The 25664-nt window shown below is 39.6% G+C and overlaps 2 protein-coding genes across 7 annotated transcripts in view; one reads left to right on the forward strand and one right to left on the reverse strand.

Annotated features, from left to right (window-relative positions):
• Positions 1–16882, forward strand: part of LOC123979790 — an 18405-nt gene extending 1523 nt beyond the window's left edge. The window contains exons 1-7 of one of the 6 annotated variants that reach the window (XM_046063872.1): positions 5299–5328; positions 5415–5567; positions 13402–13614; positions 14226–14462; positions 14591–14815; positions 15094–15133; positions 15471–16882. In XM_046063872.1, coding sequence (XP_045919828.1) covers positions 13504–13614; positions 14226–14462; positions 14591–14815; positions 15094–15133; positions 15471–16483 — 1626 coding nt within the window. In that variant the 5' untranslated portion in view covers positions 5299–5328; positions 5415–5567; positions 13402–13503 and the 3' untranslated portion in view covers positions 16484–16882. Of the gene's footprint in view, positions 1–5298; positions 5329–5414; positions 5568–8501; positions 9349–11616; positions 11733–12261; positions 12396–13401; positions 13615–14225; positions 14463–14590; positions 14816–15093; positions 15134–15470 lie in introns of those variants that run through there. The other 5 variants (XM_046063867.1, XM_046063869.1, XM_046063868.1 and 2 more) reach the window with 5 other exon arrangements.
• Positions 1510–3658, reverse strand: LOC123979819 (GTPase IMAP family member 7-like). The gene is made up of 3 exons (XM_046063926.1): positions 3576–3658; positions 2991–3060; positions 1510–2509 (listed from the first exon to the last, which is right to left on the reverse strand). The coding sequence occupies exons 2-3, from the start codon at positions 3052–3054 to the stop codon at positions 1749–1751; spliced, it is 825 nt and encodes a 274-aa protein (XP_045919882.1). The 5' UTR covers positions 3055–3060; positions 3576–3658; the 3' UTR covers positions 1510–1748.
• Positions 16883–25664: the final 8782 nt, after the last annotated feature.

Consider the following 25664-nt stretch of genomic DNA (forward strand, 5'->3'; position numbering starts at 1 on the left):
TGGAGCAACGACGATCAAGCAAGGATGGTGTGGAGAACCGGGGTTGAAATACAGGCTGGGATGAGGTTGATTACTGGCAGGTGTGGCAGGCTGACGAGGTGGATGATGGGTTGCAGGTGCAGGTAGTTGGCTGGGCTCAGGAGCAGAGGAGAGAGAGCACACGGGGGAGAAAACACAGAGAGGCGGGCAGAGAACAGGAAACCAAGGGAAAAAGCAGAAAACTGATAAAAAGGAGGAAAAACCAGGACACTCACCGTCAGCCGGGCTGCCACCACAACAGATCGATGTCGCGGCAATTCAGGTGTGTAGCTTCAAGCAAACAAAGGCCTGTTTGTTTCGCTGGCTGAGTCTGGGCGTTGCCTGGTGAGGCACGCTACGCGCGTGCCGAAGCATCCACAGAGCCGAGCAGAGCAGCGGAGAGAGCAAAACGAGTGGTCTTGTGTCGCTCTTTTTTTGTCTGGGGCGTGGTTCCCCAGGGGGCGTCTCAGGTTTCCCATGGGACTGCCTTTCTAAACTTAATGTTTAAAGAAAAGAAATCTATTTGCACGTATTATAATAAAACATTTTCCACAATCGAACCTCAATGGTTGAACGGTTGTACTGTTCTAGGCATTTGGTAACAGGAAAAAATTGTCACATTATTGGTCAGGATATTTATACATTTAACGGCATTTCCGACGAGGGCATGTAATACTTATTTCGCCCACTTGGGGGAGCTCAGGTTACATGAGGAAAGCTTGGATTACATTAGATGAAGGAGTGTCTTGCTGAAAATAAAAACACTGCACAAGTAACTTCTTTTCAGCACTAATAGCAACAGCAGTTAACATAACTACTCAAATAGAGGCAAACGTATTCAGGTAACTAAAGATTTAATTAGATTTAATTAAATGCTTTGAGTATTTGGAGACTGCAGTCCTTTTACATTGAAAGTTCAGTGTCTGGACCATGTCACACTTAGGTGAGACAGGGGTTTTCCTTTTTGATGTGGTAATAAAACAAAGAATAAGGTCAATTGCCACGGAAACGTGTGTGGGGGGGCCAGTTTTGATAGGCTGTTCAGGGAGATACCAATGGCTGGCTTGTGTCCCTTTGTCAGTTTAACAGTCAGGCCCCGCGTTATCAGCTTCGGAATCAAAAAGGTGCCAGTTTTATGGTCGGGATAGCACTTAGAGAAAGCAACTTTGACCCCTCCCCTTCTTCTCTGGGGAGGAGAAAGGAATTTAGGGTAGCTCCAAATTTATTCAATGTAAAATGCACAAATCCACACCGTTGTTCACTACAACATCCCGCCATATTCTGTGTGCTGCTTTGCTCCAGAGTACTTTTAATGTCATGTGACATGGGGACATTTTACAGTGCCGGTTAAAGTCTGACAACATTTTTAACCAGCATGCTTTATGTTAAGTCAGCACGCATTACGTTAATTCAGCGCTGAAAAGTGGCACATGAAGTCAAACACAAATATTCATGTCTTCATGTTGCTCCGCTGCTCCCAAGTGGCTTTTCCTTTGTCCATGACAGCCTTAGCTGCCAACTGTGCTGCCTCCAATGGTGTTTTTGCTCCCTCAGCTGCATTGTGTCCAATCATACCACCCATTACTCCTCCTGTTGCAGCCAAGCCTGCTGTTGACACACCTACCACCACTCCGGCAGCTGTCAGTCCTGCTGCTTCTACTCCTCCTGCTACTACGGCTGCTCCTCCCACTGCTGGAATTCTTTTCACAAGTGTCATTAATCCTTTATAGCTATTTATAGCTGTGATAACTAACCCGACCATGGCTGCCACACCAAAAAAAGCTCCAAACACTGCTTCGTTGGATCATTACTCTCTGATACACTCTGGTTTTAGCCTGTTTTCTGATCTCTTCCACTGGCAGGTTTCCTGATGACTGTCTAATGTTCTCTTCCTCTCTCTGTATTTCTTTCTCTACTGTTTCAAACATCATATTGGTGTAGCAGCCCCCATTGTTTTCCATCACCATCTTGTCTATTGTGTTGAGTAGGTCCTCCACCTGGAACTGGTTACTCCTGTAGTTGTTCTGCTGTTTGTTCTTCCAGTATTTATTATCAATGACGTGGCACCGGCCTCCACACTTCTTCACCAGATCACTCAGATTCTTGTTCTGATTGACAAACTCTTCAATTCCCATCCCTTCAGGAAGCTGGTCACCATGAGTGAAGACAGTGACAGCATATTTTAGAGCATCTTCAGAAAAATATTGACATATTTTGTTGATGACAGCCTGCTCCTGCTCTGTGAATCTGTCCACTTTCAGCACAGTGAGAAAAGCATGAGGCCCAGGAGCGCACTCTGTGATACAGCTCACTATCTCAGGCTTCATGTTGTCCTCAGACCTTTCTGTGTCAAAGAAACCAGGAGTGTCGATCACAGTGAGTCTTCTTCCATTGACAGATTTGGTTTCTGCTTGACCAAATATGGTGTTAGCTAGGTTGCTTTTCCCAGATCCAGATTTTCCCAGCAGGACAATCCTCTTTGTAGTTGACACTAAAAAAGAAAGAAATATAGTAAATTTTCTCTTTGCTTTCTTAGCTTTTAAGATGCGTTTCCTCATGCTTTTTGGATAAACAGTAACCAGTACATGGTGCACAATTTGGATCACTCAGCACTCCTTAATGATAGCATTATCAAGCAAATTATTCCAATAATGATGTTCGTACAACAGGGGGAAATGTCAATGACTAATTTGGGTGAAAATAAAAGAAATAATAAACTGTGTCCATATTCATTTGTGACATGGTGAATTACAGCAGTCACATTTTCTAAAACTGACAGAATAAATTGATTTATTCCAGTAACGAAAGTGGTTGTTATTCATTCAAGCAAGAAATAGTTTTAATGGTGTGAGATTATTTACACTTTTATTGTATTATAGCCAAATCAATAACATACGTTTAAATAAGTAACAAACACAAAAACACAACAACTGAATTTTAATTATTTACTGTCAGATAATGTCTATACCCACCATGGTCTGCTTGATGAACATCTTCTGTGAATCGTTTGAACTGTAAAGTTTCCTGGACAGACATGAGGACCTGCAGAGACGAGGAAGTATTTGGTTTATACCAGTTCCTGTGCTCATCTTGTGCACAACATGGGTAAGCTGATGTTTGTTGCTCAGGGATTTAAAATAAAACTTATTATACTGGTTAATCATGTAATTGATAATAAACCATGAGATTTACATTTAATCATTTTGAATAGATAATATTTTTTTGGTTATTTTTCAGTGCAAGTATCAAGACACCCAAAATGTGTCAAAAAAACTTTGCGATCCAGATGAAAACAACCAAAGTCTGCCAGTTGGTGACCACTGGTCTAAAAGCTTGTCCATCTACAGATGGCAATAGTCAGACTAGTCTATTACATAAATAGGGAGGTACAGTGAAGAGAGAATTCATACACTGGCCATGGTAACCAACTCTTACTATAACATACACAAAAAAATCACAGGCAACGACTTCTTAAAATTCTGACAGAGCTCAAAAAGCCCTCCCTCAACCCTACTCAATTTGAGAATATCGGCCGTTTAACTTCTACCATTTCTTACCAGAGCTATCGAAGTCAAACAGGTTTCAGGATTCCTCTCACAGAATGACCTCCTAGATCATATCAGTGAAGTTTTAAGAATTGCCACTCCACTTAAATGGCTCTGGTCTGTGACAGAAGCACTAACGTCAGCTAAAGCTGCAGCCCGATCCTTGGTTCTTATTCTGCTTACCTATCAGATGCCTTTGACACAGTCAATCACAGGATCCTGCTATCCGCTGCTAGGGCCCCTTCTCAGTTTATGCCACCTCACTGGGTCCAATCATTCACTGGCATGGCTTCTCTTACCGCTGCTACACAGACAATATACAATTCTACCAATCCTTCCTGCCAGACGACCCCACCGTCTCGACGCGGATCACGGACTGTCTCTTGAACATATCTCCATTGATGAAAGTTTGCCACCTTCAGCTAAACCTCTCTAAGACTGAACTCTTGGTCATTCCAGCCAAGCAATCTATCCACCATAACATCAAAACTTTAAATTGACTCCTCTACCATCACTCCAACCAGGGTGGTGAGAAACTTGGGTGTAATGATTGATGACCAGCTGTCCTTTTCAGACCATGTTGCTGCTGTCTCTTGGTCATGCCGCTTTGCTCTACACAACATAAGAAAAATCAGGCCCTACCTCACTCAGTATGCCACCCAGCTTCTGGTACAGGACGTTATCGCTCACCTCAAAAACTGCAATGCATTCCTAGTGAGTCTTCCAGCTTGTACGGTGAAACCCCTACAAATTGTTCACCCACGTGGGTATCCGATTAAAAATGGCAACTCAAGGCCAGCGGATTTTAAAATCAAGAGGGCTATTCAGAACCATTAAACGTCATAATCAAAATGGCGGACACTCTCTTTATATCCTAAACTACAAAAATGGAGACGGTGGTCACAGGTCAGGCTAGCTGCAGATGTCATGTGATGTCTGTATGTGTGGGGTTAGTAAACAGGAAGGGGGAGAAGCAAGGCACACAGAGCAAGTTTTACAAGATCCTGGTTTGCTGCGGCTAAATACAATATACCACAATCTATCATAAAGCCCCCAACAATTTACTTTACATTCAACAGCAGGTGTCGGCTTTGCTTTTAGTTGGAATGAGCTATTGTCTCTGCACTCAGACAGCAGGCGCTAACACCAGGAAAATATGCAAATCTTTAATACGTTGTAGGGGTGACCCCAAAAAGTCGAAGATCCGATGCTTCGATGGGCGTTTTTAAAATACTACTTGAAATAGTAGCACGGCAAAAACTCTGCACAAGACCGGTGAATGGCAGGGGCAAGAGAGAGAATGGGCAACAATAAGCTTCAGTTTACCTTCGTCTCGCAATCGCCGTGCACAAAAACACACATGATTCGACTATCAGTCGACTAGACAGGACTTGACAATTCTGATTCGACTATGTAAATCCTTTGTCGGGGACAGCCCTAATACGTTGGCAAGCAATAGCTCAAACCTTATCATACAGGAACCGGTTGTGAACTTTACATTCAGCAACTGTGTTACTGGACTTCATAAAAATACTAAATAAAATAAAAATAACTTATATAAATAATGGGAAACGAAACTTCCCAGTGGGGTGCTACCAGACAAAATCAACATGTATAGCGCAGAAAAACACACAACAAAACAAGACATGGTGGTCTTCAAATATCCCTGGGAATCTTCCACAGAAGATCCACCACATGAGCTTGTACAGGTTGCAGTAACAAAGCCATTTATAATACAATGCCTGTCACATGGATAAGCACTAGTGTAAGTATATCCAACACATGAGTCGTTCTGCCAAAGGTTGTTCTTATCCTCAATATAATCACTGAGACAATTTTTAAAATTTCTAGTCCGAACAGGTTTGATATATTTTCGTAAAATCTCAGAGGTTTCTCACCTGCTGGGTCTCAATGGTTCCCTGAATGTTCTCCACAGAGACACCATCTCCGGGAGCTCCAGCAGCAGTGTTTTGAGCAGCACCTGTGATCTCTGCCTTGTCACCAGTAGGAATTTTCCTCATTTTGTCTGCTTTACTATAGCACTACATTCCTTCTGACCTGACCTGTCCACTGCATCTATCAACCTGGCTTTCACCTGAGCACTTTCCCCAACAGCAACACCAGCAACTTTGTGAGGGTCTGCCTCAGTTCTCCAATTTCTAACTTCATCTTCTGCACCAGGTTGAGCTAAGCACTTCCCTAATGTCGTCCGTTTCTCTGGGTAAAGCTGGGCAGAGCAGACCACAGAGGAGAGTTCTTTCTCTTGTTTTTTCCAAGCCTCGGGACATTCCTTTAGGTACTGAAGGAGGAAAGTATCAAGATTTAGTTCATGGTCGTCACAACTTTGTGCTGGAGTTAGAGCAGGAATGGACTGTGGGCTCTGTGTTGAAAAGAGTGTTTATGATTCAGTGTACAGTGTTGTATAATTACATGAAATGCTCAACTGTAAATATAAAGTTTGTGCTAACCTGTACTGGAGCTGTAAAATCATGACTTGCGGTGGAGGTGGTGATGGGAGAGGAGGGGTGATCCAGGCTGCCTCGTACAGTGAATACCAGACAACCATCTGCAAGCTCCACAACATGCTCATATCTCTGCAGGACTGCCTGCTGATCTAAGACAGACAAAGTGACATTAGTTATTGTGTTGAGTTTAAAGTAAGGAATAGCTGCTATTCGATGAGACTGTCATTTATTGTTGGAAAATAATCAAGGGCCCAGGATAAAACACTGGGCAACATTCGGTTTGGTTGTCCTCTTTATTTATCTCCTCATCCCCCTCAATTTAATAATGCCAGTGGGCTAAAGTGAACAATACTGTTTTGTGGCTCAGCCTCTCTCAAACAAAGTGCACCACTTCAACATGAGTCATAATGTCATTTTTTATGCAACAACAGCCAGCGGTGGAAAGTAACTAAGTACATTTACAAATACTTTATACTTAGATTCCACTATGTTTCAGAGGGGAATCTAGTACTTTTTATTCCACCACATTTTGCCTATCTAACAGCTAGTATGAGAATATATAACTCTGTGAAAGGGACAATTCTGCCAAACAAGTAGCCTATGTTAATTATTGAATGTAACAGAATTTTACTCGTAACAGTATTTTTGTTTCTTTGACTTATGTAAAATAATGACTCTTCCACCGCTGACAATAACTGATATTTCTTGCTGTAGGCTTACATCCAGTCAGCTGGTGGAATTTAACTTTTATTTTGCAGTAGATTATTGTGCACTATAAGCTATTCCTTATAGGGTCTAACATTTATAGTTCATAGCAGGGTCACCTCTAGCCTACTTATATTTCTCATAGCCTGTTCAAGAAATCTGGTGGCATGAAAACTTTCTCTGTCACGACTGATGTAAGTTTAAGTTTAAATGACAACATTCCTGGTAAATTGGCTACGTGGGATCATTCACCGTTCAATGGTTTAATATAGCGTCATAGGGCTAAATCAATGTAGAACCTATTGTTTTGTAATAGTTCGGAAATAAGACACGGCTTTAACCAATACAAAATAGTTCACAATATAGAATAATAAAACATGAGCTGTTGAGTCACTGACCTACCTTTCTGAGATTTAAAAGCAATGCAGACTTCATCATTCACACGCCTCAGTGGTCCACAGTCGCCTCCTTTTGAATAGCGGTGAATAGAAAAATACCTTTGTATTTTCTTAATCTGCTCCCTGGGCAGACTGGGACATTCAAAGAAAACGGGATATTGGTAAATATCATCCATCATTTAGCTCTTGTGGAGAGATGAATAAAGCAAAACATCTGAAGGGGTTTGATAAGCTCAGTGTGTTACAGTGTCGTCAGACTGATCCTGCTAAAAGTAACTGCGCCCTACTGTTGATAGAGCAAAGAAAAACAGGACTAACAGGAAGTGACCATGCAGAATTTCTTAACTGTTTACCATAAAATAGAAGAGAAAACCAAATTATTGTAGGCTATTCTAATTGTCATGTGGCCTAGCAGCAAACATTAAAACATACACTTACAGTAGACTAGCCTACTCAAAGTAATACAAGATGATACAGATGAATTAATTAAGATAATTTTACATATAAAAAAACATTTTGTTGTGACATTTGCGTTACTTCCTCATTGTTGTGTCCAACAAACCCTACCGCTGGCCATGATGTTGTGTTTGGGCTCTATTACGCCCCAAGGAGGTAGGCTACAAACACCCATAAATGTATCAGAAATCCAAATACAGTACCTTGGTATTTTGTTTTGTAAAACTGTCAACAATAATCCCAGATACACAGGGTATGAAAATTAATTGTATTTAACCATGCTTCACAGCTGAAGTCTAAAGCTGACGTAAAAAGATGTAACAAGTTGATTAAACAGTGTTAGGCGTGTTTTATGAGGAAGAGGGCCTGGGGTCCCCAAGGACATAAACAGAATAGAGTTAAGTTGTATTTTGTGTTTACATTGCATGCATTTCTTGAAAACATTTAACACAGAAACAAAGTTTACTATCTAGATAAATTCCTAGGTACTTCCTTAGCAGTTAGGGGACTTAAAGTTCTCACTTCTAACTGGCTGACTCGTTGAATGACACCAAGCCCAGAGATATCGCATGGTTCAGGCATGCCACCTCTCCAGTCACTTACAAAAGGCCATGTCCCTTGCATTGTCTAAAACATTCAGCAGTTTTTAATCATGTATAATATTTATTTGTAAATCCAGAAACTTTTGGTATTTAGCTATTGGTTTCCTGTTTCAGTCTTGTTTTGGCCTGCTATAATGTTGTGATATCGGTTTTCTGGTGGGTTCTGTGATTTCTGGAGTACTGCCATGATTGCCCTTATGTGTCTCAGCTGTGCCTGATTACCCTGCCTGCCAGGTGCGTGTTGTTCTGTGTCACTTTTTAAGCCTTCAGTTCTGTTCAGTCTTTGTGGCGTCCTCGTTGTATGCCCATTCTCTATTTTCTTGGTTTTTGGATACCCTGCTCACTTTTGGACTTATGTTGCTTTTGAACTACAACCTTTGTTTGGACTTCAGAACCCATGTAAGGCAGTTTAGTTTTTAAATAAATCACTAGAACTGCACCCTGCTTGTCAGTGACTGCATATGGGTTCAACGACCTAGTTTCCCTGACTCTTCACGCAGCATTCCTGACAGAAAATAAGGGGAAAAAACAACAACAACCATTTATTTAGACATTTTGCAGCCTGTTAAAAAGGAGACATCTTTTGTAATATAATGCTGCGGTCTCTGCAATAGAATGCGTACACTCATAGTATTTATTAAAGTATCAAAAGTTGGATTAAAATATGAAAACAAAAAATTTTAACTCTAAAATTAAGGTTTGAAAGGGCTAATCTTTATTACATTACATTTGCACTTGTTTTGCCCACACAGACTCATGTGATTTCTGGCAGCTCTGGTCCAAAACTCTGAAACTCACACTGCAAAAATAAAGCTCCGAAACAGAGGGCCTAAAGAAAGAAGAAGAGAAAAAAAAGTCGGATCCATGGAAGCAGTGGCATTCTGCTCCTGGCCAGTTTTTTGCTCTCTGCTGAAGTACAGCCCAATCACATGTCGTATTTACTGTATAGGTGGGATTGACAGACTGCTCCACCAATGACTTACGTGCACAGGCAACGCGAACAGGATGCACGCCTCCCTGGGCTGTTTGGCTGTCTTTGTCCAAGCAGTGCATGGATGTGAAAAGAAATCTACAGCAGTTAGTAGCTCAGGGTCTGTTTGTTCCTCAGGGCAATGTCAACTGCGGTGTTGTGTCGGGAGATGCAGTGACTTAAGCAGCGGTGAGTAAGAAATAGTATAAATAATACATTAATTTGTTCAGCTGTGAGTGGTGGAAAAGTCCACTAGGCTAATTTATGCAGTGTAAAATGCCGTAGGCTTAAGTGTATAATGGTGACTAGCAAAACTACTTATCTTGTAGAAGAAGATAAGTATTTTAGTTAAGTGAATTTTGTATAATAAAATTATGTTTGTTACGCTACTGGAAAAATCTCTCTTGCTCTCCCTGGACCCCGCCCGGCTAAACTACTCCTGGATTCTGCTCTGGCCCTTCTCGGCTCAGCCTCCCACACTCTGGACTCAGCTATGGTTTCCCGTGTTGCTCTGCACAGCAGTCACCAACCCACTTCTGCACGCATCAAGTCTTCCACTCTGTCTCGCACTTCCTTGGCTCATTATCTCCTCCCTTTAATCCTGCAATAATTATTCCTCTTTCGTCCACGCACAAACAGGGCATACACAGTGCTTGAACAAACACCAGACAACATTAAAACTAAACGGAGCCGGAAACACAAGACACCGGCAACTAAACACAAGACAAGAAACAATCAGGACTGGAACCCAAAACACAGAAGGACCAAACAGACTAAATAAGTGATAACACAGACGGGTTCCAAACAATACAGAGAAACAGACTGAAACAAGGACACAGAACACAGAAACACAGGACAGGCCAAATCGTGACACAGACGTCTGAACAAATATTTGTAACTGTAATGAACAAACAGAACCCTTGCATACCTGACAGGGGCCTCTGGGTGTTGAAGAGTATAATGCAGGCACAATGAAACTGCGTCATCAACAGACCTGTTCACTGATAACACACACATACCAGGTGTTCAAAGAGTTTTATGATGACAGATGTCAAGCGACAGGTCTTTAGTGATTCAGAGAGCTTGGGTTGGGTTTCTTGGTACAGGTATAATCACTGCGGACTTAAAATATGAAGGGGCCCTCTGCTGTGCACATAACCAGTCAAAAATATCAGTAAAAATAAGGGCAGGGTTCATATGCACAGCAGAGACAGCTTTAGCTTTCATAACCGCCTTTTTCATACTTGGACGTCCTACAAAGACTTTTGTCACCTGATTTGAAAGCCCAAATGGTGAGACTTACTGTCGTCAGCCTTCCACAGTTTTATCTGCATTTACTTTTAGTCCACTGTTACTTTTTTCAGACTATGACTGTATAGTTATGAAGAGCCCATTGTTTCTGATTTTAGTTTATATCTTGGCAGACCATTTCTAGGCAGATGAGTCTCAACCATTTTAAGTGTATCTTTTACATATCCGATTTAATAAGTTCATCTACAATATATTTTGTAGCTCAGTGTCTTCAGCAATATGACAATTTATTGGTGTGTGTTTGAATTTGCTATGTCTGAAATCATGAAATTATTTACACTGTTCCATATAAGGAACTACATTGTCTCAGATGGCAAAACAACAATTGGTTAGTTCACTACTCTGGTTAGTCCTTATTATCATTTATGCTATGTTGTATTGTGAGACATTGTGTGCCATTAATGTCACAATCCTGTTTCTGTACTTTGTTGTTCTGACCACTCTGTATTAGGTGTATTGGTTCTTGTTGGACTGGATAATAAAACAATTACAATAATTATCGCAATATAATTTTTTTTCAATAACAATATAGCAAATGTTCAATAAATATTCAATAAATGTTTGATTTCATTCACTTGAATCATACACGAATTAGGACTTTTTTTTAATTAAGATGTTGATTTTGTTGAGGAAAAAGGAATGAAAAAAGTTATTTTTATTTGTTAACAAAGATTTTATCATTATTGTTTTGAATGTTCTTCTTCAGATTTGATCCACTGTTTGGCATCAAGTGTTGACCATAAAGAAGAGTTTAAACAATTAACCATCAGGTTTCTTCAACTTTCACTCAGGACCAAAAATCAGCCTTTAAATTCAAAATAAATAACAATTTGATACTATCATGATAATTATCGATATCGAAAGATATGAAACTTTTTATCGTCATAACATTTTTGGCCATATTGTCCAGCCCTAGGCTCTTGTGTTATGTCTGTCTGCCTTATGGTTAGTTTGGTCTGCTCTGTGTTTTGATCTTTACTTCAGTCCCTTATCTTGTGCTCGGTTATGTGGTCTGTTCTGTATCAGTTATTTAGTCTGCTTTGTCTGTTCTGTGTTTTGCGTTCTAGTTCCAGTTTGATTATTGTCTTATGTTTTGTAGCCTGCGTCTTGTGTTCAGTCTGCTTGATCGGCCTGTTCTGTGTCACCTGTTGTGCTCCCTCACTGCTCGTTTGAAGAGTCGCCCCCTGCTGGCCGGCCGATAGAATGCAGGTTTAAGGGACTTCGCGTTCGCATAAGTTTGCTGACCGGAAGCATCCCGCTTGGTATTTACACTTTGATATTTTCAAACGATGACATTGCCAGAAAAGAATCAGCATTTGGTATCTACGAGACCCTAGATATAAAACAAAGTTAAATACAATGAATATATGCTCTGAATCTGGGATTGTTGTTGACAGTACTTTTTACAAAACACCCCACTAAATCCCAAAGTACGTTATTTGGACTTCCGTTACTTTTACGAGTGTTTGTACCTCTCTGGGATCTAAAGGAGCCCAAACGCAAGCAACATCACAACATACTGTACATTACTATGTTTGTTTATGACATTTGGCAAACAATATTGTTTTGTGGGACACAATGAGGAAATAACGCAAATGTCATCAAAACATTAACACAATATTTTTTTCTTAAATTGAGAGTATCATCTTTTATTACTTGGAGTAGTCATACTTTTAGTGTATACTTTAATGTTTGCTGCTAAGTCATAACATATGTATGTCTGAGTTAACAGTAACAAAAGACTACATACCACCTCCCTGTTAGTCCGGTTTGTCTCTGCTCTGTCACCAGTAAGGCGCAGTTCTTCTAGCAGGATCAGAAGGACAACGCTGTCAACACACTACGCTTGTCAAACACTGCAGATATTTTCCTTTCTTCATCTTTCCACAAGAAAGTCTACAGAGTTGCTTTCAAATATCATAAAGGTAGGTCATAATACTCAACAGCTTATGTTTTATTATTTTATATTGTGTATTACAATGTTGATTAAAGCCATACCCTATGCTTTGACTACTAACAAAACTAATAGGTCCTAATTCATTTAGTTATTTTATTTTGTTTGACTAGCTTTATAACAAAATATAGCCTGTTTGGTATAGTGCTAAACATTGACATTGTATTAAAACTCTGAACTGTTAGTGTTTCAACGTATTCACCAGGAATGTTGTGAGATTGAATCCTGAGACTATGTGGTAGTGACGTGACTCCACCCAATCCAGTCCTACTCATCTTCCAGACTGGAGTCGGAAGCACTGGGCACCGTTTTTAATTTCCATCAACAGACGAACTTTCATAAACGGACCAATTGTAACCTACATTGTACATTTACTGTCAGATTGGCAACATATGTTAATCCTTTTCTCTGCTACGCTCACTTTCACCATGACTTTCTACCGTTCGCTCTCTCACATTTGCTAACCTACACACTTACTACACACACACACACACATTAAACTGCCCTTAAAATACCCAACTTCACTGCTCTTATAACACCTGTTGCATAGATGTCCTTTGAAGAATGAGGAGAGGAAGCTAGCCATGCGTTGAGTGTTACAATGCTCACACAATGTGTGAGTGAAAATCATTAGTTGCACATTGATATCAATGATCGTGTGAAATTTTAGTAGCAGTGGTCATGCCTTCGACTGTCCGGCACTGAACATCTGAGTTCTGCCTTTTACATTTCGTCAACATTGCGTAACTAGTTTTAAAATAAAAAAAATTTGATTGTTGACATTTGTGAATCGAAAGAAATATTCCAACTTCAAAAGTTGATATAGTTAATATTAACAGTACAATCCTTGTCACTGAACTATGAAGGCAAAAAACAACAACACAAAAAAAAGACAAAAACAAAATAATTGTTTATTATATAAATAATTGTTTATACTAATTAAAATAAAATGTTACATTTTTGTGTTTCAATTTTAGGTCCATCGTCCCAACTCTGGAGGTGTTGCTGCTGCAGTAAAGCCAGGGGCCAAGGAGAGCAGTGCTATAGTAAAGAAGACTCGAACAAATCCTAAAGGTGACATGGTAGTGATCAGAGGTGCTGCCCAAAACACTGCAACAGGAGCCACTGCTGGAGCTCCTGGAGTTGATGTCGATGTGGAGATCGTTCGGGGAACCATCGAGACCCAGCAGGTGAGAAACCTTGCTGAGATTTTAGAAAAATATATCAAAGCTGTCTATGCTTGGGATGTTTATGTTGTCTCAGTGATTATTTTGGAGGAGCACTGAGTTCTGCTAAAACGCAGGTGACCCACTCTGCACTGTGTCTGAATCCATCCCGTGTAGACACAGATGGTGCATTGAAGCTGCTGCTCTGCTAACGCACTGCTTTTACAGAAGATGGAATTTTGGACTTTCATTAATTTAGACTTCCAGTAATTACTTATGTTGCTTTATATCTGGTGCCTGTGGAAATAAGCAAGTGCTTGCTAACAAATTTGCCATATAAACTTGATAATACTTCTCTGCTGTCCCAAAGTGGCTTAAACTGTTGAGACTTGATAACTATTTATGTCTGGTGTCCATTTCTGAAATCTGTTTTAAATTACCAGATTATCAGGAGACATGGATGTCATTATTAAGTCTACTACTGCTGTGGGTGTCAGTTGATAATAAGCAAACGCAAAGCAAACATATAAAATAGAGATGTATATTTATGAGAAACCTAGACATTTACATGAAATTGAAGTTGATATAAACTGTGCAGTGTTTAACCACCATCACATCACCTGCTCTCCTCCCAGGTGGATGCTCTGGTATCGCCCATGGTTGGCCATAATCCTCTCTCTACCCGTGTTGGAAACACCTTGTTCAAAATAGTTGGATCTCAGCTGACAGCAAGGTTTAGAAAGGAAGCAGAAGAAGAAATGACGCCTGGTGACACAGTCCTGGTAGAGGGTTTGCCTGAACTTCCATCTAATGCAGTGTTCTTCCCCAGCCTTGTTCCCTGGGATGATGACGACGATGGGGCTGCAGTCCAGGTAAAATAGAGGAGGAGTGTCTCAACTTGTTGTGTTTGTTTGTGAATACTGAGTCAGAAGCTGTTTCCCAGTCCTCTACACCATACTAATGTGTTTCCTAACCTTAAAAATCACTATATTCTTTCCAGGTTCTGAGACTGTGCATCAACAAAATCCTAACTTCTTGTGAGAACAGAGGGTTTGGATCTGTTGCGTTCCCCGTACTCGGGGCTGGGATTGCTCTGCGTTTCCCTGACAACGTGGTAGCCAGGGTTCTACTGGAGGAGGTCCATGAGTTTCAACAGAACCGAGCCGGCAGAACACCATTCATGGTCCGCATCGTCATCCACCCCAATGATGAAGAGTCTTTTGAAGTAATGAAAATGCATTGTGCACAGACACAAATTCATAGAGGCCAAATAATGATCCTAATGATAATGAGAGTGACCCATTTAGTGTGTCTTGATACCAGCACTCACAAATAACACAATTTATAAATTATTACATGTAAGTCTCATGGTTGAATAGTGTTGAAGTAATTAAACAGTATAATCAGTTGCATTTTAAAACTGGTGAGCAATCAGCTAACATATTTTGTGCACTAAATGAGGAATGGAATTGTTATAAACCCAATACTTCCTTGTCCCTACAGGTCTTCAAGTCTGTCCAGGAAACTTTACAACCCGACCATGGTGGGTATAGATTTTATATGACAGCAAATATTTGGAATTCAATCCTTTTGCACTCATTTCTCGTGTTTTGTAAGTTACTTATTGACACTTGTGTAAATTGTCTCCCAGCACCACCCATATTAGTCACTGACATTTCCCCTGTTGAACTAACGTCATGAGAGTATAAATTTGCATGCTAATGCTTTCATTAAGGAGTGCTTCTTTATGAGCCAAATTGTACACCATGTACTCGTTACTGTTTATACAAAAAGTATGAGGAAACTTGTCTTAAAAGCTAACAGCTGAAGAAAGCAAACATGCAAGAGAAAATGTACTTAACAGAGTCATTCTTTTTTAGAGTCAAAGAGGATCATCGTGCTGGGAAAATCTGGATGTGGGAAAAGCAGCCTAGCTAACACCATATTTGGAGAGAAATTATTCACCACAAACAATTCACCCAACTCTGGAACAAGAACATGTCAAGCAGAAACCAAATCTGTCAATGGAAGAAGCATCACTTTGATCGAAACTCCTGGTTTCCTTGATGCAGAAAGGTCTGAGGACGACATGAAGCCTGAGATAGTGAGGTGTATCACAGAGTGGGCTCCTGGGCCTCATGCTTTTCTCATTGTGCTGAAAGTGGAGAAATTCACGGAGCAGGAGCAGGCTGTCATCACTAAAATATGTCAATATTTCTCTGAAGAGGCTCTAAAATATGCTGTCATTGTCTTCACTCATGGTGACCAGCTCCCTAAAGGGCTGAAAATTGAAGAGTTTGTCAATCAGAATAAGAATCTGAGTGATCTGGTGAAGAGGTGTGGAGGCCGGTGCCACGTCATTGATAATAAATACTGGAAGAAAACTGAAGAGGAAAACTACAGGAGCAATAAGTTCCAGGTGGCTGAGATGCTCAACACAATAGACAAGATGACGAAGGTAAACAAAGGAAGCTGCTACACCAATGAGATGCTACAAGTAGTGAAAGGAGAAAGACAGAGAGTAGAACAGTGCATTAGACTGTCATCAGGAAACATGTCACAGCAAGAAATTAGAAATAAGGCTATAATTAATGTTCTTGAAAGGTTATTGATCAGATCAGCAGGTATTGCAACAGGTGCATTGTTGAGTGCTTTGCTTGGTGTGGCAGAGATGGTTGCATCAACTGTTGGCAACTTTCAAAACCCTTCAGATGTTTCAGCACTAGTAACAACAGAAAGAGGAAGAGCAACAGTTGCATCGGCCGCTCAACATGGCGCAGTAAAGGGCGTTCTAACAGGATATAATGCAGCTGAAGGAGCAGAAACTCCAGGTGAAGCCATTCACAATGCAGCGGAGGCTGTCTGGAACCAGTGTAGGTCAGGTCAAAAATAAAAATAGAATAAATGATTGTCAACACTGCCTAATTAAAACGTATAAATCATGTGGATTAGGGAACAATAGCCTACTTGATTCAATGAAGCTTGAGTTACTTCCTAATAATTTTGAGTATCAGTATGATTAATGTTTTACCACAGTATGCACAAAATTATTGATGAGGACATATATTTTTAATATAGAATATTTTTTATAGAAGATGAAAATTTTATTCTACAGAGAGGTTGAATACATTTGTTATTAATTGGATATTGTCATGTAAAGGAAATTATTAGTATTGTGAAACTATTATTTGACACTTTGCCTGACTTTGGGATGCTGAATAATGTTTTTATTGTATTAGTTTACTCTTTATTGAAGAGTTTTGACATTGGTATGTGATTCAACAAGTAAACAGCTGTGTGCTTATTCATGCTTTCCAGTCTCTGTTTTGTTGTGCCATTTCAGTTATATGACTGAATATGACTGTTCACATAAAAATAAATAAATTCTGTGCATTCCCTCTCAGTCACCACTCTTAACAGCTATGAAATTTGCAGCCATCACCCTACTGACATATTAGCCAAATCACTGACAACACAGAATATCAAGACCAAGTCAAGTCATATTTAATTGTAAAATCTCCAGCTGCGTGGTCCCAGTTCACTTTACAGAAAACAGAGACACATAAAAAATGCAGAATTGGATAAAAAAGCTGAGCGCACACAACAAGATACACACATTAAAAAACATTAAATACAAATGTGGCCAGGCCAGGAATAATGAGGCCGAACACACAATAAATTTTTTGGGTTAATATTCTCCAACTGGACTCAAATGAGAACAGCATTAATAATGTGAAATCAAGGATTTTGAGGCAGTTGGAGGCTATAGTAAACACAGGAAATACTTTCTCACTTGTCATTTACTTATTGCATCTGATCTCAGCTATTTGATTTAACAGTACACTATAGTACCCCTTAACCATACCATAATATGTAAACAGGTGCCATAAACTAGTTTACACTCACTCACGCATCTACCTTGGTCCGCTAGTTAGTTCACTCTATCGTCTGCCCATTGTAAGGATTATTTTTGTACTTTACCATGGTTTATGGGGATATCCTAGGTATCGATCCCTTGCCCTTTCTCTACACTGTGGGGCCGACACTTCCGTTTTATAGTATAGGTTATAGTATAGTAGTATTATGATCTACTTAGATTTGTTACTGCATAGGCTAAATTGTCACCTGCTGCCTCAGTTTTGTGTTTCTGTTGACATAGCCTAGGTAAAAACATTTCCATCATAAATTGATGCAGAAAAATTCACCAGAATACAGAAAATGAAGTGTTTAATGATAAAAAATAGCTGGGAGAGGACCCTGACCCCCTGATCAATAAGTGGCTCTTACATGGCTAAAGGAAAAGCTATGCTCTTGCTTATTATAAACTATAATATTCCACACATTCTCTAGAATTAAAAGGCAAACAGTCTCTGTTTTGATACAGATTCTGGGGGGAAAATTAAGACTATCATGTTTGGAGGTGGACAAGTATCCTGATCACACTGATATAACCATGATTATTGACTAGGCTTTTCATCTACACATATATTTGGCTGTTGAACTTTTAAAAGTCCTGAGGATTAAAGAGTGATGACCCGACCCCTGCAGTGGAATATGACACAGAAGGCCTAAAATGAACCGACCCCCAATACTGAATCTCCCTCCAAACTAAACTGAAAAGTTGGCAGCCCTGATAGATGGCACATATCTCAATAAAGATGCCACCCTGTCCTCTTCGTCTCTGTTTTGTTTGTGTTTACCACAAACACTTTTCACTCATTTTGAACTAAAACCTTTCCCACAGTCCACTCAGTTCAGCGCCGGGTTATTTGATGACCAATCTTAGGGGTGGGTTGTTCCGTGCTTTCCACACTTATGGTTGACCAATAATATAAAAAGGAGAAAAACACTTTGACAAAAAATGTCAAAGCATTTTTAATTGTAACAATTTTCTGGGAGAAGTAGTGCATAATGTGACAAACATGCAGGGGTGTCCATATTTTTTGGCCATGACTGTAACTTCTGATGGAGTTAGGCTAAATACTGGATCTGAAGTTATTGTTTCTATTTGAAGTTTTTTTTTTTTTTTATGAAATTAATCACTTTTTTATTGCCTGTGTGTGAAGTTGTAACCTCACATAAAAATGTTCCACTTCCCAGTTTTTCTGTTACCTCTGATGGCCAGTATGGTTGGATATTCCAGCAAATCCATTGGCTGTGACTGCACGCACCTTAACAATTTATATATTTTTTATGCTTATACTAAGCCTTGCTTTATCTGGTCTGTGCTTGTAAAATATTCACGGTACCCCTGTCTAACGTATTACCGGATTTATACCTTTCCCAACGTTGGTTTAAGTCCCCGCATCTCCCAACAGAACACCACGGTAGAATTTCAGCCTTATGTAACTAACGTAACTAGGTGTCATTAACTTGAGTATTTCACCTTCTCTTCTCCACTCTGTGTGTATGCACGCATGCACGCATGCACACACACGCACACACACACACATACAGAAGTTCATCAGCCTGAAGAAACCCTACACTTCTGTCATCCTCTTGTGCTCTAAGTTGCTGTTTAAAGTTAACAAAATTTGATTACCATTTCGGGATAATGCACAGGCCTAATAATTTTTAAGAAATGAAACATTCATTTTTTAAAGTTCAATAAATGCATGATGTTTCCTCAGTCAACATTAAAGTCAACATTAATTCAAACTCAAGCTGATAAAAATATTACTGTAACGCTGCAGTTGGAGAGATGACATTCTTAGTAGATTAACTGTAATGCAAAGGTTGACATCACACAAAAAAGAAGAATTATATATATATATATATATAGACCCAGTGCTTCAAGTGGAAAAAATAGTGCTTCAAATGGAAAAAATTAGGTCCTCCCCGAAGAGGACTAAACACTTAATTTCCTGCATTCTGGAGACATTTTCTGCACTCATTTATGGTGGACATGTCTTTATTTATATGAAGGGAAACAAAATTAAGGTGGCAGGTGACTACTACTAGGTAAACTGAGTACTTGGTAGGCTACACTAGTTTAATACTTTAATTAAACTAATGCAGTCTAATATGACAGCCCTACAACTTCATTAAGATTAGATTACATTTTCGTTGTTTTAGCTAAAACTAACCATAACTTAGACAGTGAGTGTCAAAGCACATAAGGGAAGCCAGTTGTTTAACTGAATGACTTGGCAGTGTGCTGCTCTTGAAAGCTCCGCACCAGTGGAAAGAAGCATCGCGGTGCGCATGCTCGAAGTAGGCGATTCCCCATTTCCTCAGGTCGAAACTCAGGAGTGCTCTTCTTTGTATGAAAGTCATCAACATGGCTGAACAGCAGCAGGAGTGCAAAGCGGGGTTGAACCAGATTAATTTCTGTTGTTCGGTATGTCTGGACCTGCTAAGAGAGCCAGTCGCCATTCACTGTGGACACAATTACTGCAGAAGCTGCATCGAGGGATGTGGAAGGAAAGTACTGTAGCTGCCCTCAGTGCAGGGAGACCTTCAGTCCCAGGCCTGCTCTGAGGAGGAACAACATGCTGGCTGAGGTGATGTCGGGGAAAGTGGTAAATGGGTTCATGTCTCAGTAAGAACATTATGGCTCGTAAGGCCATTTCAACTGTGACCCCACTTTGAGAACCACTGATGCAATCTACATTATTTCTCAACACTTTCCTTTTATAATCCCTAGGTTGTTGAGATGCTGAAGACTTCAAGCACCCAGCAAACTTGTCCCCCTGCTGCTGTAGCTTGTGCCGGCCTGGCAGATGTCGTCTGTGATTTCTGCAGTGGGGCCACCGAAACAAAGCCACGATGTCTTGCCTGACCTATTTGGTATCTTACTGCCCGGCTCACCTGGAGCCTCACTACAGTGTTCCTGTGTTGAAGATGCACCAGCTGGTCTCTGCTACAATACCAATGCAGGAAAAGATGCGTATGAAGCACAACAAGCTGATGGAGGTCTACTGTCAGACAGACGAGAGGTGTATCTGGTAGAATAAAAAATACACAATGACACTAGTGAACATGAAACTGAAGATGTCTTGTCCAGGTTTTGATATCGGGGCACTCATAAAGTGGTTTAATCAGTCTTGCTATTGTTTTTAGAAACATTGCTGATGCAATTGAACCTCCAGGAGCATAAGAAAACTTTAATAACTTCAGGCAGAGTATTTATCAACATTACTCCCTGTATTAAGACCAGTCAATCAGTTTTAGAGTGACATCAGGCTCTAATGGTGTTTTCAGTTTAGATACTGAGACTACGTTTGTTGTGTATGGTATAAAGATTGTACCTTGATTCAGGCTGTATTGACAAATGATGTATGTAAAGGGAAATGGGGCTGCTGAGACATTACAGGGTCCAGATGTTTGTGCTAGGACACTCGCTCTTGTTAATTTTTGTCAAAAAGACCACCCACTTGCTGGGATATCAACACCCAGAACATCCATAAAATCAATATATTATTGTTATTATATTCATAATATCATCAGGTTTGAGTAACTCATCCCACATTGTGTTGAGAAATCTTGATGTTTTTCTTTGTAAAAACAGAGGTGTACCCAGATTGCAGTGGTTCAAAGCGGTGCTTAAGTTGCCTGTTTTCTGTTGGAAGGGTAATTAACTAAAGTTTATCAGACTTTAGCGATGCAAATGAAAGCTATTGTTTGATAGTTTTAACCTGAAGCTCGCCAAATCACTGAGAGCCATGATGTGTTTCCCCTGTCAGTGGTGTAAAATATGTAGTTGGGTTAATTTCATGTCGCCTACTTATTCTCCAGCCTGTGGGCAAGACAATCAGCTGATCGCTAATTGGCAATAAAACGGCAGCTTACAGCATCGGAGCTCAGATCAGCCAGCTAAACCTTTACTGCCCTAGTAGAAAAAACATGTAGTTGGGTTGTAATTTCATGTAGTTCTTCTCCAGTGCTCTGTTATGGCTTTGTTACGTGGGCCAAAATGTGCCATTACCTTCCTGACACAAACAGCTGATGAATATTATTGGTAATGAAACGGTAACAGCAGGGAAGCTCAGATCAGCACAACTTTACATCTTACTGCCCTGGTGGAAGACATGTATTTCTTTTTACTGCTAATGGTGATATATAACAAGACCGTGTGTCTATCAAGTGACCAATGTGGTTTATAATGGACTGTGGTGCAGAAACAGTGAGGCTTATGTTGTCCTGGTATCTGTCTGTGGTCATACTTGATGCACTAGATCTGATAGTTTTTGAGATGTTTATCATTTCCTTTGCTATGTTAGTCCAAATGAGCCAACCCTCCCAAGTTGTAAAATACTGTATTACAGGAGTTTGAGACATCATGTAGCACTTCATTTATTCATGTGGCTGTTGTTTATTAATGAACAAGTATGTATTGAAATTCTTGTAATTCGCAACCTTCACCACTAGATGTCACTAAAACTTACACACTTAACCTTTAAACTTTCTCAGTGTTTATTTCTGTTTGCTGAGTTTTTGTGCCATTTTTTCTGTAGATTTTCAGCAGGTTTTTAGCAGAACATTTCTAGGCAGTTCTAGTCTTGACACACAAGGACATTTTCTCTATTAATACATTTACTTCGATGTAAAATAAATACCACATGGACTGAAGTAGTTGCTCATTTTATACTATTTTGGACTGATTTTGACGCATTCTAAGAATAGAAAACATAATTTTTCAAGGAAAGGCTTCACTGCAGTTAATAATACTTTATAAAACTTCTGGACAATGACAGATTTCTTTTCATCACCTAAACATCTCTTGTATGTCGCAGTGGTATATGGGGACAAAATGATCTTTTCACTTTCTTAGACAAATGTAGGCCTACTTATTGAACGTCGCTTTGGACAACAGCGTCTGCTAAAAGCCCTAAATGTAAAATGTAAATGTAACGTTTTGTTGAATGCTGTGTTATTGTATGCAGCCTACTGTCACCTAGAGTTTAAAAGTTGCTAATGAAAAGAAAGCAGCATTTTAGTGGCGATAGGATAGGCAAAATGGGTATAAAAGTTAGAAGGGAAATGTTATACTAGCAAGATGGTGAGTAGAGAGGGTAAGAGACAGGAATATCATGCTATAAATAACCCCTCCCCTGTAGAGCTCAGTGTTATGGGAGGTTTGGCATAACAGATCATAGCTCTGAGTGTGATACTATATCCAACCTGTTTGTTCCCAACTTGAGGAGCTGCTTAAAGACAGCTAAAGCCAAACATGATGATTTAATGGACTGTTTGAATTTAATCTTGAATTTACCATGCTTGATAGTACCTACTTCACCCCATATGTTTTATTTGCTTTTAAGCTTTTGGCTTTTAATAGCCTACCATGAGAGCACATATTTTATTTTGGAGACTGGTCTTAAATATTATACAAGAAATAGATTTTTTTTTTCCCTGCTTAAAAAGTAAATTTGACCTTTTATTTTATCCAATACAACTTTGTTAGGTATTAATGTTTAAAATTATAATTTTGCACTAAGAAGAGTAGACGATAACTTTTAACGATGTCTTTTAATAGGCTACTTTAGCTTAAATGCTATGTTGAGCTAACCTTGAAATTTAGACGACATTAGCACACATGTCAGTTTGGGGCAAGTTGTTAGCTGAAATGCTATTCTTCACACAGTCAGTAATTTAGTGTGGTGTTATGAATTGCATTGTGGCATAAAGGATAGAAGACCATGTAATAAGCCTGTTTGTAATGAGGAAATGTGTTTTTAAAGGCGGGATGTAAGGAAGGAAGATGGTTACATGGCTGCACACCATCTATATAATGTTACAGCCAACCAGCCAGGTGAAGTTGCTGAACAAATCAAAAAGGACAGTGAAGAATTTTGACATTACCGTACTACTGCTATTACTGTATTCTGACTCTGTACTGTTAAAAGATTACCAGATAATAAGTCAGACAGCTATGCTGACAACAAGTGTTGGTTATACAAAGCCACAGGAGATTTTTTCACCTGATTTGGAGAAGCAGTTTATTCAATGTTACTGGGTCTCATGACATTCATTTTGGTCTGTTGCCAGGTGAGGTCAGAAGATTCACCGAGCAGTTGGCTATGGCACAGCAGCTGAAGTTTGTGCTTATGTGGGAAACTTCCGCAATCAGTTCCTCATCAAGGGGCCACCTGGCAGCAGAGAGGATGGAACACCTTTGAATGGATGAAAGATGTGCATTTTGTTGATTTCCTGGAACATTTCAATGAACATGCAAAGTGCTCAAATGAGAAGCCTTGTTTACTTCTTTTGGACAACCACAAGCCTTATCTGTCCATTGATGGACTGAATTAGGCCAAAGAAAATTGCATAAATGCGGTCATTTCCACCCCACTGCTCACATCGGCTCCAACCCTTAGAAATTGACAGTAATTGTGTTCTTAGTTTTTGACGATCCAGTGTGACAATTACCTGCCAATGGGGCAAAATGTCATAAGTGCACACTCCCTATTCAACAGTCTACAGCTCCATACTGAGATAAGATATGAAGATGTAATGAAAACAAACAACATATATGCCCAAGACTTCCTTCTTTCGTTTAGTATGGTATTTCTACAATTATACTCGATGGTGTCCAGAAAATGTTAGACTGTGAAAAGTGTGACAACATACCTCGATCTTCCCTACTATACATTTCCATGTGTCTGACTTATTGGCAAACATTTGTTCATGCACAACGCCATATACAGCAACACATAAAAGATGAATATTTCCTTATTTGGTGGAATAACAATGCTGTCTGTATTTTGTCACCTTCATCTGATTTGTATGTCCATTTGACAGGGACAGGATACGACGTCAGTTACGTTTCCACTTGCATTTTAGGGCAAAAGAAAAGAAAAAGTGTTTTTAAAAGGTTCCAAGTAGCCTATTTTTATTTGATCGTTTATTTATTTATTTTTTGCATTTCTTTTATTGACAGCAAAGACAAACAGGAAATGCGAGAGGGGGGCGTGATGGGGGTCAACAAAATACAATTTTATATTTTCTTAAATTGTGTATGATATCTTTTGGAGTAGTATCAGTATGCTTTAATGTTTGCTGCAAGAGCATATGACAAGTACATTACAATAATGTGGTTTTCTCGGCACGGCACCTCCCTGACTGCGGTCACGTGAACGTGAACCGCCGAATGCGAGACCAAGCCAGCCGCCGTCTGATTTCTGTTGCGCCTAAAGCGGTGTTATTATGGTAAGGATGGGGCGGGTGCGAGTAACCCAAAGGTCCTGAAAGATACATATGCGTTTTTTTGTGATTGTCTTAGTGATTATATGAACACAAATACAAACAACAGAAATATAATATTACTAATAACAATAGTAATATTTGTTTGTTATTAATGCAAATCACCAGCGTAATTCCTAAGCAGTTAGATTAGCGTTGTCATGGCTTCTCCATAGTGTCCTCTACTATCACTGGTACAAATATCACAATGTTTTATTGTAGGCCTAACACCTATGAGATATTGCACTCTAAAATCCCTCCCACAGTGAAAATTAAACAGACAGTTAACATTTCTGTGAACTTTGACCTTTGACCAAAACAGTTCCTTAATAGCTGACACCTATTTCATATCTTCTGCTTCCTAGTGTTATTTACTATTATTGGTACATACACTACCGTTCAAAAGTTTGGGGTCACATAGAAATGTCCTTATTTTTGAAGGAAAAGCACTGTACTTTTCAATGAAGATAACTTTAAACTAGTCTTAACTTTGAAGAAATACACTCTATACATTGCTAATGTGGTAAATGACTATTCTAGCTGCAAATGTCTGGTTTTTGGTGCAATATCTACATAGGTGTATAGAGGCCCATTTCCAGCAACTATCACTCCAGTGTTCTAATGGTACAATGTGTTTGCTCATTGGCTCAGAAGGCTAATTGATGATTAGAAAACCCTTGTGCAATCATGTTCACATATCTGAAAACAGTTTAGGTCGTTACAGAAGCTACAAAACTGACCTTCCTTTGAGCAGATTGAGTTTCTGGAGCATCACATTTGTGGGGTCAATTAAACGCTCAAAATGGCCAGAAAAACAGAACTTTCATCTGAAACTCGACAGTCTATTCTTGTTCTTAGAAATGAAGGCTATTCCATGCGAGACATTGCTA

The sequence above is a fragment of the Micropterus dolomieu genome, linkage group LG12, assembly GCF_021292245.1.
Source record: "Micropterus dolomieu isolate WLL.071019.BEF.003 ecotype Adirondacks linkage group LG12, ASM2129224v1, whole genome shotgun sequence".
Lineage (NCBI taxonomy): Eukaryota > Metazoa > Chordata > Actinopteri > Centrarchiformes > Centrarchidae > Micropterus > Micropterus dolomieu.